Source organism: Castanea sativa, chromosome 3 (assembly GCF_040712315.1).
Source record: "Castanea sativa cultivar Marrone di Chiusa Pesio chromosome 3, ASM4071231v1".
NCBI classification, from domain to species: Eukaryota; Viridiplantae; Streptophyta; class Magnoliopsida; order Fagales; family Fagaceae; genus Castanea; species Castanea sativa.
In genome coordinates, this window is record NC_134015.1 from 1,976,774 (window position 1) to 1,991,913 (window position 15,140).

The window sequence follows — 15,140 nt, forward strand, 5'->3', positions numbered from 1 at the left end:
CTATCCAAAAAAGAGAAAAAAAGCAAATTGACTGCGTCAATGAATCTATTCTTGATAGGCTGTGTTACTAGTTATCTAATTAGGGATTCCAAACAATTGAATGCATTATTTGGGAACAACCTTTGGTGGGTTTAATTTACATCGAATTGAGTTCGTGCATGTTAGCTATAATGTTAACGGAAAAGATTGTTGCCACTTAGAAAATTGGAATTGGAATTGGAATTGGAGTAGGCATAACTAAAGCAAACCCACCAAATCAATGAGTGAAAAGAAAAAGAAAAAGTAAAAGGCATATTTTAAAGGCCAAAGCACTGGATACTGGTGATTGAAAAGAAAAGGCAATAGCACCATATAAAGGTCATTGAAAAAGCTAAAGCATATATCAACTTTATCCAATTTTTAATTTCTTTTTCTTTGTCCTCCATGATATGAGCCCCTGGAAAAAGACATTTGAACCCAATTTGCCGCTTACTAATGGAAAATCATTAAACTCTTTTCTGAAATTAATGGCTACATATGTTTCACTTCATTTTTCAAAAGATTGTTTGAATGATTGTGGAACTTAGATTTGGATTTTTATGGTGGACCAAAACTTAGTTAATCTGATAGTATGTTAGAATTGGCCCAATAAATTAAGGAACGTTTGGATAGGGACCTAGGAAATGTAGCGTTGAAATTACTGTTTCCGTATGACCGGGACATACATACAACCACCTAACTAGAAACCTTATGAAATCAAAATCATTTTCTTTGAACAGGCACCATCTCTAGGGAAATGATGTTACACCAATCTGGTTCTCATTCCCCAAATCTCTAGGGCATAAATGAAAAAAAGAGTTTACTACTGCTAATGAAAAAGAAGAAGAAGAAGTAACTGGTGTATAACAATTTAAAAATCAACTTCAAGGCATAAATCCCTTCATGAACCAAGCTAACAGGACCAACAGCAATTGAATATACATTAGCTGCACTAGCCATTTAGGCTTCTTTGATTATTTGATTACTGGTCCACACAAAGTGCACACACGAACAATTTTAATATACAAATTGTTGACTTGACCTTTAGCAAACTGGCTGATTTAAGAATATTAAGATTCTGGCGCGTCTTTCAGCTGCAATATTTTATGTTTGGTTGTTAATGATCATAAAGCTGAAATTTGAAAGAAATATCGGTTATACAAATAAAATTTTTCTCTTAACAAAAGCAATCTACGTACTTTTGAAATCACGTCCCTATAATGAAAAACTTGATAACCAGTCATTCACATTCAAACAACAAAAGAACATGGAAACAGGAATTTACAGATATAGATAAAGCCATTTGATTCCTATCCATATGTCACTGCTTGACATTGTTTCTTCTTGACATCCATGATATGTTACATTCAGGATGCTGATTGGAGCCTCATCTATAAGCCTTTTTGTGCCCATGACTTCGTAAACAAGGACAATGCTTCGGGGAGGAGAGAAACAGAGCTTTGTTGTTTTGATATATAGAACTTTTCTGTTCTGCATATGGAGCCTTTTCAATTAGCTATCTCGCACCAAAATGTAAGACATGGCTATATGAGGTGCATCACTGCTTAATGATTTTCACCAGCATAAGCTACACTTCTCCAATAAGTTTAGACTGCATAGGTTCAACAAAAATGGTCATAGCTTCAGGACATAGGGCAGAAAATACAAAAGCAAAGCTTGAGAAATAAAAAATTTCAACAGGTTTATTATGGAAAATCAAACGAAATATTTTACTTTCACATGAAAATGATTCTATCAATTAAAAATATTCAGCAAACTTCTCTTCTATTTCCTTATTATAGTCTAAAGCTCAAACCCATCGCAAGATCAATATGGTGTTTTGATTTCCCACCCACAAATTCTAGCAAATTCTCAATTAGTACACCACCACACTGAATATCGTAGTAAATTTCTGTGTGTGCTGGACATAACCATTATTGCACTGTAGCATTATATTTAATTGATGCCAGAGGTTTAGCAAAATTCCAAACAGTGCGTGACTGAGATAAAATCAGCAATTGAAAAACAACAATATGGAAAATGTAAGCTTTGACCAGACCTCTTAATCCCCAGTAACTTCCAATTTGTTGACTATGATTTAAAACTTAGATAAACACATGGTGGAATGATGTTGAGTTATTTTATTGGAATCATATAGAACTACATAATGAGGATTACACTCACAAATATACCTCCTAGATAACTTAAAAAGGCTAAAAGAAAAGCACCTTAATTATGAGAAGTTAAAAAAACAAAGGAAAGAAAAATGCAAACCTTCAGTGTAATAACCCTGATGTTGAGGAGAAAATAGATGACATTAAGGCCTCAATATATGAAATCTGAGGTCAAAAGATGTTCATCGCTATAAAACTCAACACTGTAGCACACTACACCATTCTCCATGCTTATAACTTCAAACACTAGCTGGCTACTAGATTAATGAGCTTCTTCTGTGATCTGAATCATGAGTGACAACCATACCCAACAGATTAATGTAAAGAAAGCCATAAGAAACTAAATAGTTACATCCAGATAGAGAACCTATAAAGCCAGCAGAGGAATAATGAAGGAGAAATTCGAGAAAATTTGGTCATTGGAAATATTAGTTAGTAAAAAGGAAAAACTTACTTCCCTTGGCAGTTCAAAATCCATGATCGCATCCCCAAGCACTCATTGAACATCCTTTCTCTGTCCTCAGAGGTCTATTGCAAAGCAAGGAATGTAATGATTAGAAGTAACAAGCATCATCAGAAGTAAAAGTTTGCAAAGAAGGCATAATTTTTTTAATGATTAGAATTATACTACTTTTAATCACAATGGACATCAATGTAATGATCTAAAGTGAATATATATAGTAGACTAACCTTAATTTCAAGGAGCTATAACATGTTAACATGAATTTCAAAGTCTATGCAACAAACAAGGGATGAGCATCACGAGCAAATAAAGTAGTAGCCAGAATTTTTTTTTTTCACTAAATAAAAAAAGGTGATTACTAGGACAGACTCCAGAAGCGGAGTGCTAATTGCTACAGTAAACTGCACTACTATGCCTTGCAACTTATTTAACTCATAAGCAACATGAGGAGCATAAAAATAATAAAGAAAATATAAACCTAATTCCTACAACAAAACAGAGCTACCAAAGACTGTTCAAATGAGAAGCAGCAGTAAGCATGGATTTGACAATCAAACAGACAAAATGGAAGTTAAAGGAAAAATATACCATATAATATAATTGGGAGGCATCATCTTCCTTGATTTCCGTTGTGAGTGGTGGTGTGAAGATCATGTTCATTTCCTTCCTCAACTGAATTCTTGACGTCCCTGATGGGGTTTCATCTTTGAGATTGATCTTATCTTCCTTGTCCATCAGAAATAATCTGCCCACAAGGTATATGTTAATCTGTTGGTTGAATGCTATTTGGAACAACTAGAAGACTTTGTCTAAGATCTGAAAACATGAATGACAAACAGAAGAAAATTGTTTTGAGATTTAAACATTTACACTAGGAGATGAGCTAGATATGACATTGTCAATGGTTTTAGGAGTTGTAGCTGCAAAAGCTTTTGAGGGTACTCCCCTACACAGAAGAATACTGTTTAACACAAGTTTCAAACATATAAATTAGAATCTTCTAGCAAATTCTTCTTGATATCAAATAGTTCAGTCCTTTTAGGGAACTTAAAAACTCCAATTTTAAACCCATAAAAAAACAAAAAACAAAAAAAACCAATAAAATGGTAAACAAGTTACATTACCTCATAAACGACAAAAGCCGCTCTTGAGCTATGTCTACTGCCATTAAATAAAACTGAAGTAGATACAAATGAAAAATTATCAAACAGAAATACCGGAGCAGTTTGCAATGAAAAATTGTCTTAGAAAATATAAAATGCTCCAAGTTATAATTAATTGCTTCCAAACGAATCAATATGAGATTACATCCCAGCTTTAAGGCACATTCTTTCAATAGTTAGAAAAGATATCAGGGTAAGCTAAAGTGCTTCTGAAGGCTGATTAAACAGTGTTAAACAACCAATGAGAATTAAATCAGATACCTTACATATTATATTTCAACTATTGCAAATTTTATGTTTAACCAATATCTTCATATTAGATTTTAACCACAGGCCAAATAAATCAGACTTGCACTCTTGATATGGTTTCCTACATCTTGAAGGAAATAAACCAAACTGTGGAGGAAACTCCTGGAGTGAGACAGATATAAATAGGAAAGCAAAGAAGTTGCAACAAACCAATAAAGAATTTGATTTACTACCAAGAATGTTGTTCTGTGATTGTTACTTGATCCAAAGAATATAAATTTACCTATAGGTGAATCAGAATTGAACTGCCTAGAGCAAACAATAGTAAAATGGCTTCATTGCCTTCTTCTTCTTCTTTTTTCCTTGCACATATTGGTGACTAATTCAGGTATTTCCATTTTTGAATGTCATTCCAAATTGGGCGACTAGCAATGGTAAAAAGAAAATCAAGCATTTATCATCTCATCCCCTCCATTCCTGGTGGAAACATCACACTCTTCCCCCTCTACCGTGACACGAAACTCTTCAATCACTGAGAAAAGAAATCCACAAACTTTTGCATTCATCAATCTCCTAAATGTATAACACTAAACCATGAAACTTAGCAAGCAAATTTCAAACCTAAAACATAAGGCCAGAAATTATATGAGTTGAAAATTGCTCAATTACCTAGCTCACCTTTCATCTACCACCATATAATATGGATTGCACATGATATGTTCCATGATGCACATCCTAGTTTCCATTATGAAATGATAGTGGACCTGCTTCTGTGGCCCTTTCTCAAATGAGCATCCATGTGTGAAAATTTGATTCATCACAAAATGTACATCCCTAGATATTTGAATCAGATGTTTGGTTCAAATGAAGCCAAAAAGAATTAAATATTTAGCATGAGATTATGAAGAATGGACAAAATGATAAGGAAAAATAGACAAATGGTTAAGAAGAAAATATCAATATACCTCACAGCAAAGGAGTAAATGATCCATTTAACAAAGCCAAGGTATAAGTAGTTTCTTCTTCTTTCCTGCTAGTAACGGGCCTCCTGTACTTCACACTTTTTCATGTAATGAAATACTTCAGACTCTAAAACAAGAAATAAGCATATGATATTTCTTTATAACTTGATAAATAGCAATTACCTAACCCTATAACTTTCAGACTTGATAATTAACAAATTTATTTTAAAGCCTTGAGGGCCCCTCTCTTTCTTCTTAAGACTAGCGTTACATAGATTTCATTTCAAGTGTCACCAACTTATTAGATTGACTACAAAAGAAAGTGAACATGTCAAGTTAAAATTTTAGTAACATTCATTCAGGTATTATGTTTTTTCTTTTCTTTTCTTTTCAAATAGAGAATTTTCCACACATTCACACATTCTAGTAAAGCTGCATATAGTGGGCATACCAGATTGAACCATTTGTGTCAGTGTCTTTGTGAGTTTGGCCAAAATCTTAAATTTAATTTGCCTAAGTTTTGATTATTATCTTTTTGAGGGAATTTTTGAGAGATGAGTAGGATAATTAATTGAAATTTTGGTTAAATAAAAGAAGATGATGAAGAAGAAGGTGTTACCCATTACTGGGTCAGAACTGCAATGCCGAATCAAGCCGTTGCTGAACTTTGCTAACACACGCACAATTGCAAATACCTTTTCACCATCATCATCCAAAAATATGAACTTGTAGCTAAATTTATGAACACTGAAAAGTTCTTGTCTTTTATACCAGGAAAAAAAATCTATAAGTTAATATCATAATATTTTTCTTGAAATTTATTTTTTGCTTGTAAATTGAATAAACTCACAAACAAGGATTGTGAACAGACCATCACCTTTCAACCAGTGACACATTGGGGAACTAGAAAACTGCAACCATGCATTGCATAGGATCAGCCAATAATATAAAACAAATGGTACCACATCAGCACTTCCAAATGCTCAAGCAGAGGAAATTAAGTAATTAACTAACATCATGAAAATGATAATGCCACAATCTTGATTGTCAATTCTATTCAAATTATAACGAATATTTTGAACTTTTCTAGACTCAAATCCATGGACAATGGGCCAAAAACTAGAGCTTGAAGTTTAACTGTGGAAAACATAAATTGGTATTCAGTAGGACAAAAGATAGTACTGCTTCAAAATTTACATGAGCTAAGAATTAACAATTACAGAAGTACATGTTTCAAAACGTTACGTTTAGCTTTACTGAAGTCTGATCAATGTGGACAAAACCTCAATCAATTAATAGAGTCACTTAACAAATTTATGGAGATTACACACAAAAGAGAATATAGGATTGAACTGTTGGTGTCAGTGTCTTTGAGATTTTGGCCAAAATCTTATAAATTTAGCTACCAATTGTATTTCTTTGTTTTTTAGGGAATTTTTGACAGATAAGTAGGATAATTAATTGATAGTTAGTTCTAATAAAAAAAGAAGACAAAGCAGAAGAAGAAGAGTTTGAAGAAGTTACCCATGAATGGATTAGACTTCTATCACTGAATCAAGCCAAGAATGAACTTTGCCCACACACATAAATCATCTTTCACCATTGTCATCCAAAAATATCTACTTGAAGCTAAAATCATGAACCTAGATATACAAAATCATAGGTCCTCTTCTTCCTCATCATAGCTCTGAAAATCCTACATGCCCAAAAGAAAACCATATGAGTTATTTCAGATTAGTCAATAACAGTAGGAAATTAGCGAGAGCAATTGGAGTTGTTTTATCTATATGCAAATTTTTATGAATTTAATATTGATATATTGCAAAATAAAAGAAGAAGCTCAAGGAATAGAAGAAGAAGCATCCAAAGAAGTTACCTCGGCTCTGGCATAGATTCTTGATTGCCTTGCACGTACTTGTAATCAATGATGATGTTAGGGATGTGGGAAATCTTGGGCCAGTCCTCTCCTATCCCTCTTTTGAAGCATTCCTCCAGAATTGGACATGTCGAGATCTTCAATTTCTGTAATGGAGTTGTACAAAGGAAGTTCGGCACCGACTTGAACTTTGTGCAAACAAGGATTTCCAAGTCTTGAAGACGTGGCATTCTAGTGAATCTTTTGATATAGTCTTCTTCTTCCTCTTCTTCTCCTCCAATCCCATTCCATTCTTCCCAGTAATTGAAACACCAAAATGTGAGAGATATCAAATATATAGAACCTACGGAGCAGTTAAACAAATCTAGGAACCAGATGCTATGCATGCTAGTTATGTGTAGTACAATAATATAAAATATAAATCGCTTGATTCAGATTAAACCAGATAAATTCATCAACCAGCGAGTTATTTTTTTTCTTTATTCTACGTGAAATTTTGATAGACAATTAAAATTTTTAGTTGATTTTTTTTTTTTAAATTTAAAATTTATATTTCACAAAAAAAAAAAAAAAAAGAAGCCAAAGGAGAAGAAGAAGCGGCAGAAGAAGTTACCTCAACTGTCTATTTGCACGATCTCATTATCAATCTTGCATGCTGAATCAAGCATTGCAAATAATCTTTCACCATCATCATCGAAAAATCCGAACGTGTAGCTAATATTCATGAACCCAGAAACAAAGAGATCATAGGTGCTCTGCTTCATCATCCTCTTTTTTGTCATGGAGTACTTTGTCATCCTCTTCTTCATCAACCTCATCTTCATCAAAATCTTCTTCATATTACTGAATTTACATGCCCAAAAGAAAACCATATGAGTTATTTGAGACAGCTTATTATACAAACCAATACCTACTGGAATAGGCATTTGCATATGCTCAGGTCGTTAAGGATTTTGAAAGATAGATTTGATATTTATGAAAGTTTGTGTAGAAAGAACTTGTTCAAAAGGTTTAAATATCAGTACATGTCAAAATAGCAACTCCCTATTCCCAATTGCAAAACTACTCAGATTCTAAAGGTGCAAAGCAATGAAGTGCTGGAGTCTCCAACTCTTCCTTAGTGTGCAGCACACGGTGAAGAGACGACTCCTCTCAAAAACAGAGGATCTTCTTCAATCAACATTGGGGGCAGGGGGAGGCTGAATAAATAGACAAGATGGTCCCAAAAAAAAAAAAAAAAACCAAAAGAACTGGTGTCCAAGTACATAGGAAGTCTGAATACATAACCATGTCTATGCAAAACAGTACCAAAGAAATGGTACTCTAACCTTGCTGCCTACCCTGTACACAAACTCACAAACATATGGATTTGGGGTGACACTCATCTCTATAGGAACAGGCACCTCAATTGAATCTAAGGAGCCTGACCATTTGACATGTGCCATCTATAAATAACAAAGTAAATCAACACAGCTAACATGAGATGCGTACAACACACTGCAATATGAATACAGCAATATACAAATCGCCTAATTCAAATTACTAATTAAAGTTGTTATTAAATTGACTACTAAAGAAAGCCAGCATGCCAGAATTTTGGTAACATTATTTCTGGTACTCTTCTTTTCTTTTCAAATAGAGAATCTTCCACACATTCACAGTGGGCATACAAATTGAACCATTGGTGTCAGTGTCTTTGTGAATTTTACCAAAATCTGATAAATTTATCTACCAAAGTTGTAATTAATATCTTTTTGAGGGAGTTATAGACAAAAATCATCTTTCACCATCATCATCATCATCCAAAAATCTCTATTCGAAGCTAAAACTAATGAACCCAAAAACACAGAGATCACAGGGACCATTTTAGTTCATCGTCTTTCTACATGAACCAAAAGAAAACCACATGGGTTATTTGAGATTAGTCTTATATCCACAGCCTTAAATCAAGAAAATGAGGAAAACCCATATAAATAGGAAACCGTAAATGAAATAGAAAGATATAGGTAGGCAATGGATCTGTTTTCATACGCAAATGAAAGAGATTTTTAAGGATATTCAATTCATTTGGATATTTATTAAGCAATTTTAGATAAATCACAAAATAACCCAATCTAAACAATAAATCGCCTAATTCAAATGACTGAGAACCAGATAATTCATCAACCAACGTTTTTTTGTTTTCTAACGGGAAATTTTGGCAGAAAGTAAAAGAAGAAGCCGAAGGAAAAGAAGAAGCGTCAGAAGAAGTTACCTTTGGCTCAGACTCACATTCTTGACCGTCTCTTTTGCAGCGTTCCTCCAGAATTGGACAATCTCTGATCTCCAATTTCCGTAATGGAGTTGTACGAAGGAAGTTCGGCAGCGACTTTAACTTAAGGCACCCGCCAATTGTCAAATTTTGAAGACGTGGCATTATAGTGAATCTTCTGATCCAGTCTTCTTCTTCTTCAATCCCATTCCATTCTTCCCAGTCAAATAAAAGCTCAAATGAGAGAGATATCAAATTTGGGAATAGTGTTATTATTATATCGCCTTTCTCCTTCTTTTCGGATTCTTCTATTCCCATAAATTCAACCCCTAACTTTTTTAATCTTCTATTAAGCCACATCTCTAATGATTTGAGGAATGGAAGTTTCCCCAAAGGAGGCAAACACTCTAAAGATGAATGGTTAATTACAAGTTCTTTTAAATTGGTTAAGGACATCATCCAATTAGGAAACATTATCGGTGCCTTGTAATAACATTCAATACTTAAATATTCCAAGTTAGGAGGTGGCTCCAAGGCATTTAGAACTAATGCATCTTTCTCCCTTATTATTTCCTCACTATCCCATTCCTTAAATATTAGCTTCAAAGTATGAAGGTTTTTCTTCTCCTTCAGTTGTGCATTCATGGCCTCACATTCATCTACCTCGCTTCCCAACCCACATATTGCAAGAGTCCCTTGAAGGTGGTTCAAATTTTTTAATTCTCCCAATTTACATCTTTCGTCATCATCCTTACCATTTACACTGAAAGAACGTAATGTTCTAAGAGAAGTCAATCTCCCAAACCCTCTTGGAAACTTTACATTATTTGTCTCAAAAAAATAATAATAGAAATCCAAATTGAAATCCAAATTAAAATGTCTCAAGTTAATCAGTTTACTCATTCCCTGTGGCAATTTTTGGAACCTGTCGCCATCAATTATAATATCCAAAATTTGTAAATTGTAAAGATTACAAATGGTTTCAGGCAATGCATCTCCACAATAATTGACTAATTTGAGATACCTCAAATGTATGAAATTTTCCACGGCATCTGGAAGATTCCTTAATATACCACCACCTTTAACATCCTCCAAAGTTAATATTCGTAAACATCTAAAATGCTGAAATAAAGTAGACAACAAATAATCACTTCGATTTACAAAAATGAGGGTGCGCAAATTTTTTGCACTATAAATGGACTCAGGAAATTGGGCTTCTTTGGGAATTTCTAACTCCAAATGGTGGGCAGTTTTATAATCAATTTCCAACCCTATGTTAGAATTGATTGTGAAGCACACATTTTTTGACATTAATTGTGCAAAGTCATGCACTATGTCATGCATTTTGCACTTTTCTATCTTGCCATCATTCTCATCTCTCTCAAAATCTTGGAAGAACGAACGTACTGCTAAATTTTCAAAGTAGTCTCTAGCAATGATTTCTATCTCCACATTTTTCTTCGACTCGATATATCCTAGTGTCATCCACATAAATACCAACTCATCGCTAGAAAAGGCATAATCTTTAGGAAAAACAGCACAAAATGAAAAGCACCGTCTCAATGGTGAGGATAAATCATAATAACTCAATAACAATGGTGCAAAAAGACCTCTTTCAACATATTTTAATTCCCATAAATTGCTATTCAAAACATACTTCCAATCGTCTTCACTTTTCTTTAAGCGCATGAGACTCCCTAGAGTCTTTGCTGCGAGGGGCAAGCCTTTGCACCTCTTTGATATTTGCCTGCCAAGGTTTTCTAGTTGCTTACATTGCTGACGATCCCTATCAAAAAATGCTATTTTACTAAACATCGACCAACAGTCTTCCTCTGACAATTTATCCAACATGATCATATTCGCACTTTCCATCATCTGTGCAACTTCGTCTTTGCGTGTTGTGACTAGAACTTTACTACTTTGGGAACCACAATTTTTGAGTGCATCTCTAAATTGCTCCCACTTTGCAAAGTCTTCAGTCCACACGTCATCAAAGACAAGAAAAAACTTCTTTCTCCCAACTCTATCACAAATTCTATCCAATAGACTTTGCAATGTAGTCAAGTTGGTGGATTGACCTTCAATAGATTCAAGGATTGCTTTGGCAACCTTGCACTGATCAAAAGGATCTGAAACACAAACCCACACTTTTATATCAAAATGGGCTTGCACCTCCTGATCATTGTAGGCGAATTGGGCAAGAGTGGTTTTTCCAATACCGCCCATGCCCACTAAAGAGATGACATGGGGGTGTTTTTCTTTTTCAGTACCCTTACCCAATAGGATGCTCACAAGATCATTCTTAACCTTATCACGGCCAAGAATATCAGACACATCAACATGAGAAGTAGTTTGTTTACAGTTATCAACTACTGTAAAGGCAGGGTAATTAGTTAAGTCAAACCCGTAGCTCACTCTCTCTTTTGTAGTATCATCTAATATTACATTAAGCTCTTTTATCTTGTGAGCGATGTCATGACGCCTAGTAAGTTTATCAACTTGACCAAAACAACATGAAGGGGATGGGATAAAGGAGCATACCTGCTTCTTCATAACAGGAGCATTTTCAGCATTTTCTTCAAATCCATTCTGGATTGCTGATTTGATCAATTCAGTGTTCCACTCGTCCACCACATCTTCTATCTTGTAGCACACATTGTTCAGCTTTTCTAACCAAACCTTCACAGTGTCATCCGTAACTTGTTTTTTCTCAGCATCGTTGAGCACCGCCTGCACAGTTCGTAGATTGTCTTTAAGCTTTTCGATTTCTTTCTCGACACCAACGACCAACCTTATCTCTTGTTCTGCCTCCCGAACAACAACTGAAATCAACTGACTAATGAGATCAGTAACAAGTCCCTCAGCCATAGTTGGAGAGTGAAATTGCGATTGACAATACAAAAAACAGGAAGTGGAGATAGCTAGATTAGAGAGTGTGATTCAGAAAGGAGAAACTCAAAACCAAATAACAAACTCACAGCGTCAATGAACCAATAAATAGAATATATTCCTCCTTATTAACAATTTGTGGGGTAAAACTCAAAATAATTGAAGCCCCACCTATAAACAATGAGTGAAAAAGCCCAAGTACCCTATGCAATGACAAAAGCATCCATTGCCCATTGGAATCCACTATCTCAAAAGCCTGAGGGCCTACTATGGCCAATGAAGTCCACGCGGTGTATTATCAGTTTACAATTCACAGTCACTGATCCTAACTTTTCTTCAACCCACCGAAAAGTCAGAGGGCCTACTCTGGCCAATAGTCATTTTTGTACTATAGTTCTTTTTCTTTTTCCTCCATGATGCATGGGACCCTGACGAAAAGACATTAGAACCCATACTGGGTTTGGGGACATTGGTTAAAACAAGCCAGATTTAGATAACATAGTTAATTTAGCACAAAAGAACATGCAACGCAAATATGTTATATCCTTAAATCACATGCGCATCAGAAATTTTGACAAAATCATAGAAAAAACTATGAATGAAAAAGTATATTGAAAAGGCAATAGCACCATATATAATATAAACTTTAGATTATATCTTCTTTTTGTGCAAATCAACTTTAGATTTCTTCCCGGTATTAATTGTACGTATGTTAGTGTTAGCGTGTTTCACACATAAAATCATTCCCACTCCTATAGTAGTAATACTATAAATTTCCTAAAAAAAATCATATTAAAATTTACAAGCAGCCTGCCCAATGTTTATTCACTAGTTCTATATGAATTTTTTTAATATAACGAAATGTGCTCATTAATGAGATAAAATGAGATTCTAACACAAAAGAGATAAAATGAGATTCTAACATAAGAGAGGAACATTTGAACCCAATAAAGCCATTAAACTCTTGTCATTAACGAAAATTTGGGAATTTTTTTTCACAGTATCTTACAAACTTCCTCCCATTACTCCATTGTTAATAGGAGATACTCTCTTTTTTAGGCCCTAAGCCTATATATAAATGACTAATAGAGATTGAATTTAAACCTATTGGCTATTATCCACATTTGGAAAAGTCATCAACTCTTAATAAAGTTTATAGAGATTAGCCTAGATCCATGCATTGGATATATAACACATAAAGAATGCAGATTGTAAATAGAGAATGGATCAGTTAGTTGTAACTTATAAGTAACTAGCGGCAAACCCATGCGACGTGTGGGAATATAAATATTATATAATGGAGTGTAATATATAAAAAGTAAAAATTACTTCAAGTATTGTCTAATTAAAAAAAAAAAATTTCTGCATGTATTTTTTTATCTTTTTTTCTCTACAAACATATCGTTCTAGTATTATTTTTTGTGTATTTGATTAATATTTTTCTAAGGTGAATCGTATTCTTCTGACTTTTGTTGTAATGCGTTACATTTGCCTAATATGTAACTAAACTTTATAAGTTTCAAATTTATTATTCAAATTTCTCATCTCTTAAGGAATAAGGAAATTATCATAATCAAAACTCATCATAAATTTACAATGTTATCTTAACCAAAATTAAAATAAAACCAAAGGAATAAAAATTAGACTTTATAATAATTTATTACTCAAACAATTGGTAAGCATATTCAAATTTAGAGTCATGTACACAAATTGATATAAACACAAATTCCTATTTCCAAAAAAAAAAAAAAACTAAGTATTAACCCAAACCAAAATTCAACCAAAGCTATAAAAGGAAAAAAAATTATGATGGGAAATTTTTTTTTTAAAAAAAGTCCAAAACATATATTTAAAAAAAAAACCCATAAACCTTTATTGGAGTTACAAGAAAAAACAAAAATCCACCAAAATAAATTAATTTGTGCTTATATCAAAACACAATCTTTGGTAAAAATATGGATTAAATGGGAAAAATGATATCAAATTTATACAAAATAAAATGGGGAAAAGAAGAGTCAAAATCTAAGAAAGAGAAAATAATGAAGGAAATGTAACGGTAAAGTAGAGAATAGTAGGGCAATAAAAATGCAAAAATGGAGGAAAAATCTTGGAAGAAGTGTAACAGTAGGTGTAAATTAATATGAAGAAGAAGACTTTTTCTTTTTTTGAGAATAGGGAGAAGAAAATTTTAAAAAGAGAAAAAAAAAAAAAAAAGACTTTTTCTCTTCTTTTAAAGGTTCACATTGATGAAGTCCATGCAGTATGTTCAGAATTCACACTCTTCTTTTCTCCACTTTTAAGAGGGCCCACTCTAATCAGTGAAATTCACGCATTACATCCATCATCAATCCCCACAATTCACACTCTATTCGAAACTCTTCCAAAAATGAATTTTCCACTTTTATTATAAAGTCCCTAATCATTTTATTTTTGCTCCAAAAAAATTATTTTATTTATTTAGGAACTATTTGGTAGGATATTCTGAATAATAGTTTTCAGTGTTTAAACAATATTACACGTATTTTTACACATTTTTTCACTCACACGTATTTCTAAAAAATACAAACAGCGTTACTAGAACAACATTACTAAACGGACCCTTATTTTGTATAATACTAATATACTTCTGCTTTTGTTTTTTGTACAGTACTACTATACTTCTTTGTCGTCCTCCATGATGTTCCTAATGCAAAACCATCGCTATGCTATTGTTGTTGTTTTTTTAAAAAAAAAATTATTATTATTATTATTATTTCTTTTTTAGGTAACCAAGGATATTATTAAAGTTCATAAAAAAAAGGATATTATTAAAGACAAAAAAACATTACGGAATTAATTTTGCAATCATGCTAGTTAGGCGACCAAAATTGACCTATATTAATTATATGGCCTATTAGTCCGAGACTCGAGTTTTCTTGAGATTATATATATACATTAGTTTTTAGTGAAACTTGAATTTTAGAGACTCGAGTTTCAAATATAGCTATATAACTAATATGTTTCAATTTTAGTCACATAATTAATATGTTTGCAAAATTAGCTGACAAAAAAAACCCCTTTTGTTGGTGAGGAAAACTTTACAAATTTCTTCCAAA

The 15,140-nt window shown here is 33.2% G+C and overlaps 1 protein-coding gene across 1 annotated transcript; it reads right to left on the reverse strand.

Annotated features, from left to right (window-relative positions):
* Nucleotides 1-1,106: 1,106 nt before the first annotated feature.
* Nucleotides 1,107-12,024, reverse strand: LOC142627877 (putative disease resistance protein RGA3). The gene is made up of 15 exons (XM_075801760.1): nt 9,160-12,024; nt 7,519-7,748; nt 6,906-7,197; nt 6,554-6,725; nt 5,907-5,940; nt 5,649-5,791; nt 5,033-5,127; nt 4,746-4,901; nt 4,351-4,599; nt 3,780-3,832; nt 3,244-3,400; nt 2,883-2,926; nt 2,647-2,720; nt 2,293-2,475; nt 1,107-1,630 (listed from the first exon to the last, which is right to left on the reverse strand). Exons 1-2 carry the CDS (start codon nt 12,022-12,024, stop codon nt 7,746-7,748), a joined length of 2,868 nt encoding a protein of 955 aa, XP_075657875.1. The 3' UTR covers nt 1,107-1,630; nt 2,293-2,475; nt 2,647-2,720; nt 2,883-2,926; nt 3,244-3,400; nt 3,780-3,832; nt 4,351-4,599; nt 4,746-4,901; nt 5,033-5,127; nt 5,649-5,791; nt 5,907-5,940; nt 6,554-6,725; nt 6,906-7,197; nt 7,519-7,745.
* Between the last annotated feature and the right edge of the window lie 3,116 nt (nt 12,025-15,140).

Coding starts and splice junctions, on each gene's coding strand:
- LOC142627877 (XM_075801760.1), bottom strand. CDS start 12,024: ATGGCTGAGGGACTTGTTACTGATCTCATTAGTCAGTTGATTTCAGTT.